Genomic DNA, 5,695 nt, shown 5'->3' on the forward strand with positions numbered 1-5,695 from the left:
TAAAACATATAACAATTATAATGTTGTTTGTGGTGTCGACGGTCGTAGCGGTGTTGAGTATGATCGACAATTAATTGATGATCTATACAAGTCTTGAATCTTCAATTTTGGCCTAGGAAAGAGACATTATTAATTACATGATATATGGTCCAATTACTATACGTCCTGTCAGCTTGTCTCCAATCCTTACACATGATTTAGTAGTGTCACGTACCTTTTGGTGACGATTTTAAGTGCAGCTAGCTTTCTTTGTAACCTCATTCATAGCTCAATGCGGGTATATATCTAACCTACGTATATAATTAAAAACATAGACAAAAAATGTGCAACCAATCATGATTACATAATTAAAACTACTAACCATCAAAAGGAGCATATATATATATATATAGACAGCAGTTTTTTTTTTTTTTTCTTTTTCTTCAACTTGAACTTTATGACCGTAATTGACGTTACACTCAAATCAAACGCATGTCATGCCCTTAAAAAAAGAGAGAGAGAAAAAAAAAAAGGTGTTTTGATGAGAGAGAGAGAGAGGGCCCATGAAATTTGGAGATGAACTTTCAATTATGATCCAAGTATTAAGTTGATCATAATATGTGTCCTCTCAACTCCAGGAAGTTGTCACTTGTTGAAGTAATAACATAACATAATAATGTTAGCATCATATCGTATTGATGATGAATTAATTAACTATGTGTTTTTCATAGTAATAAAGAAAAGAAAAACATGCATAAATAATCTGAAAATGGTACGTAGAAGGGCCATATAATTAGTAATTGCAACCTACCAAAGGTATCTATAAATTTAATTTACTTTATAATCAGAGATTCTATTTTTTTCAATTGATCAAATATTAATTAGGGGTGGGTAAATTAACAGTTTATCGCCTACCAACCGTCTACCGAGCGGCAACCGACTTCCGAAAGTCAGTAGGCGGAATAAAAATACTGTTTCAACTTTAGTCCGGTTTGGTAGGCGGTAGAAATTTTTTTTCGTCGGTTAACCGACTTAATGATTTTTTAAGTGAATTTTAAATTTTATCTGGTTGGTTTCCTTATTATTTTGTCCTATTGTTTTGTGTTTGTCCTTTTAGTCTGTATTCTATGGATTTACTTTTTTTCCATTTTATTTATAAAGCATATGCTCAATTTACTAATTTTGTAGTTACAAGAAAATTGATAAATCTTAACATAAAAACTTGTAACCGACAATTAACCTTCTTAACCAACTACTGATTAATCGACAAAAGTCAAAAATATTCCTTGTCGGTTAATTAATTGACTTAACCGACTTTCATGGTTAGGTAAGTGAAAATACCCATACCGCTACCGAACCGATGCCTAACCCTAATAAACATTTATAGTCTAAGAATATTAATTATTGCTCTGTTAAAGATTTAGAAGGGGAGACAATATAAACGATCACGAACATATATATATAGTAACACTTATCGATCTATGCTGGATTTTCTATTTTCTCGAGCCACTTGATTATAGCAAATTATTCTTTCTATGTTTCTTTGGTATATATATATATATATAATGTTGGAACATTGCAGTCGAGGGAGGCCTACCACTAGATTGGCATGTTCCTCATACTTGTTGTACTACAGAAACAGACATTGTTAATTATGTAAATTCGTTATTTATTTGCTGGGGCAAACTGCTATATCAGTGTCGCTTACTTTGGCATCAAGTTAAATTTTCATGCCAATATTATTGGCTAGCGGATAGCGTACGTCAGTGGGTATACCTTCTTATATATGTTGATGCGTTTTGAGAGAACTTTTGTTTTTTTGTTTGAATAAAATGTTTTAATGTGAGATAAGTAAATTAAAACAGTTTTTAAACAGGCGCTAATATCTTTGACTTCCACAAAAAAACAAAATCATTAACAAACAGGACATGCAACAATGGTAAACTCAAATTCTCTAGCTAGCCATTAACACACAATAAGTTTAATTTCTGCACTCAACATATTCTTTTCCCTTTATATACAGCTATAGAAGGATTTGGTTTAGGTGGGGTAGAAAAACTAGCATATATATATGTGTGGTACGTTTTTTTTTTTTTTTTTTTTTTTTTTCATAAAAAAAACTTGGAATCAAATGTGTACCGTTGAAAAACTACCCCACATGTTGTAATTTTTCAATAGTACTTAAGCCAAATTCGCTATAATATAAAGATTGGGATCCACAACAACTAACTGTCCAAATTGCTAGCGGTGAGAAAGTCTATGTCATGGAACCCATCTGTGCAAATAAATTTGGAACTGCTCAATCACCTATTGATGCAGCGTGACTTAGTGGGTTGCAGTGAATAACAACAACAAGGAACGGGTATGTATTTCTAGATCTTGATTCTATCAAAGGATCTAAGAAATCTTCTTTAAAACGCTAGATACTCTCTAGGTTTTGAAGAAAAACAGAAGAATGCTCAACTTTGGGGCTTCTTATTGAACAAAACTATAATATAATCAACAACTGTGTTCTATGGTCTATAAAACATGTATTTATAGGCCCCCAAACCCTAAACCTAAAATTAATACGAAATAGAGTCAGAATTTAACTTCTACGAGGCCTGTTTGGATGGGACATTACCCCATTCAGACGGTCCCTAAAGAAATTGAAATTTAAATACGTAAAATGACTGAAAGCTGAAACATAACATTGGGCTGTTCAAGCAGCTAACGAACGTCCTGCGAACGGAGGCTTTTTTGACCTAGTAAACATCAGAATTAACAAACTCTCATGACATGACTTTGTAGATCTTTGAGTTAGCTTTTCAACGCCACAAATCTTGCTCTAATCAGAGGTCTGAAACTCTAGATATGACATTTTTAGTGAAAGTTGTCAGATGAAAATAACATAGGCGTTTAGGTGGTCTACGAACGAGCTTGCAAACGAGGCTCTCGGGTGGAGGCTCGTCCGAACAGGCTGCAGACGAGCTTGCAGACAAAGCTTGCCGATCTACATCACCTATCCAAGCAGCTGGGTTCGATCCACATGGACTGTCTCACAATAGCAATTTGGTCAATTAATTGTTATGAATCCCAATCCATAAAACAATATTCTATATGCATTTTAAAAAACAAACAAAAGAAGAGTAATGCTATATACTACATCTCCATCTTACAGGGTTGATGTGTAGGTGCCTATCAATTAATGATTTATTTTTATATAAATTATTTACAATTGCTGATCTAATACTTAATGGGCACTGTCATACTAATCCAATGAAATAAAGGTGAGATAAAGACGTAAGTAGCATTACTCTTTTAAGATACCATGAAACACAAAATTCTCCTAATATATTGGAGTGGGAGGACATATTTTACATGCTACATCCAACTTCACAAGATGAGATTAAACGTCACACGTAATTTAATAAGAGAATTCCCATGTTTTTTGGCATGACAAAGCTATAAATTAAGTTATAAGAGACACATCGATCTCTCTCATTATTACTGATATAATTGATAGTAATTAATTAAGTAGTCACTCATAGTGACATATACGGGGCCGTGGATGTAATATTATGGAAATTAAGGCGCAATTGTGTAAATTGCTCACAGAATTTTCCATGTCAAACCAAAAAATAAGTGCAAGGAGGCAAAGGGTGGTACTTTGAGAAGGCAAAGCCACTCTCAAACTTGAGGCCTTGTCAGGCTTCACTCTCAGATGGTTCAGCCCCCCAATTGCCTTAAAATCAAACCCCCTCCCCCTCCCTTTATAGGACCCACAAACACACATCCTCTGACTCTCTCCCATTCTCCTCCCAACTCTTCCTCCTCTCTCTTCCTCTTTGTGCCGCCATGACTTCTTCCATGGACAAGGCTGAGAGGGAGACCCATGACTTCATGAACGTCGAGTCTTTCTCTCAGCTACCCTTCATCCGCCCCGCACCGGTTAAAGAAAAGGGCATTAGGCTTTTCGGCATAGAATTCGGAGGTGACAACCACGGCGCGGCTGCGGCTGTGGCGGCGGCGGATGAGTCGGAGTCTGCGGATACCAACGCGTGCGAGGATATTGCAAAGGAAAGCAACGAGAACGGGGAGAGTAACAGGAGATTTGAGTGCCATTACTGCTGTCGAAACTTCCCCACCTCTCAAGCCTTAGGCGGTCATCAAAACGCACACAAAAGGGAACGCCAGCATGCAAAACGGGCGCACCTGCAGTCGGCCATGGTGCATAGTAGCCTCTCTGATGCACACGTGTACGGGCTTATGAATTACCGGCTCGGCTCGGCTCCGCTGCCGGCTATGAGTTATCCATCGTGGAACACTAGTAGTGCTTCTAACGGCGCCATTGCTGGTCATGGTAGGTATTATGGAAGCCAGAGCTCGTTTTCTCAGCCTGCGCCTATAAACGGGAGTCCTTTGGCCTTGTGGCGAATCCCTGCCGTCCAAAGTAACAACGCTAGTACTTTTGATAGGGACCGTTCGGTGCACCCGTTGCCGTTGTTTTCCGGCGATGAGTTGAAGCCTGGCTCGCTGCAGGTTGGTGGGTCCACTCCTCAAAGCAGGTATGTTTACGAACAGAAGACGAGCGTGCAAGATCATGTGAGTTTGGATCTTCATCTGTAGTTGTAATTCGACAACATCGTAATCAAAGAAGAATTTGATATTTGAGATTAGATCGGGTTGTCAATCTTTTAGCCAATTCTGAGGACACCCATTACTGTTTTCTATTAATTATTAACATGGGTCGTAATTTTAGTTTCAGTTAATTAATTAATATGTACATGAAATTAAATTAATTATTTTTATGTCTTTTGAATGTGATACACGCACCATGTTCTTCTTCACCCTTAATTTTCGATTTTTTAGGTTAGAATTTTGATAACACTTTTCAAGTGTGTTTTCAAAATGCTAACTGGGGTAGAATTTTACCTTTTGCTTTCTTGCTAAAATTCGTTTGGGAGGGTTTGAAAGAAACACATGGTAAAAACTGCATGTGCAGTGCAATCTAGCTATCTATTCCTTCTCAGAGCATTTCACACGTGTGAGGAATATATATGGTGTCTGTTTGGTGCGCATGAAGTCTGTCTACACACACACGTGTGCGTAGATCTATATATCTTGTCTAGACAGGTGGAGTGAAGAGGGAGGTTGGATTTGTTTCAGTGCAGCAGAGAGATAAGAAAGATCTCTGCAGGTGATACAGCTTTGATGTCTCTTCCTTTTCCATGGCCTCACAGGGGCTGCCCATTGCTTGCCAATGTGTAAATGCATAGATTTTTCTACCCACTTTTACTTTTCACTTATTTCTGAGCATGAGACCTAGGGTTGTCGAAGAACATCAATGTTATTATCTTTCTATTAGCTTAAATGATTTAACACATCAGGGTAAAGTTCGAATTTGACTCTACTTGCAATTTATTCTATTTTAATTAAATATTTTGCATGTTTAGAGTTTGAATCCACACGTTTGGAAAGTGTTAAAATATAAATAATTAAATTCATCAATTCTTACCGAGTTTTGCTCCATCCGTTCAGATCATATGGGCCAGTGGGTTTGAGCTGGATGGTGAGACGTTTGTTGTGAAGCAAAAAGTTGAGAAATTAAATGGTAACTGAGATGTGAGAGTAAGACACAACATGTTGGAGTAGTGGAATGAAAACGAGATGAGATGATTCAAAAAAAAAAAAAAAAAGGTGACTTGAGTGATTACTAAGTTGATGAGGAGCTAGG

At 37.1% G+C, this 5,695-nt stretch overlaps 1 protein-coding gene across 1 annotated transcript; it reads left to right on the plus strand.

Annotated features, from left to right (window-relative positions):
* Window positions 1-3,607: 3,607 nt before the first annotated feature.
* ZFP8 (zinc finger protein 8) lies at window positions 3,608-4,637 on the plus strand. The gene has a single exon (XM_059607396.2). It carries the CDS (start codon window positions 3,817-3,819, stop codon window positions 4,585-4,587), a length of 771 nt encoding a protein of 256 aa, XP_059463379.1. The 5' UTR covers window positions 3,608-3,816; the 3' UTR covers window positions 4,588-4,637.
* Window positions 4,638-5,695: the final 1,058 nt, after the last annotated feature.

The sequence above is a fragment of the Corylus avellana genome, chromosome 10 (genome assembly GCF_965113065.1).
Source record: "Corylus avellana chromosome 10, dhCorAvel1.hap1.2, whole genome shotgun sequence".
Lineage (NCBI taxonomy): Eukaryota > Viridiplantae > Streptophyta > Magnoliopsida > Fagales > Betulaceae > Corylus > Corylus avellana.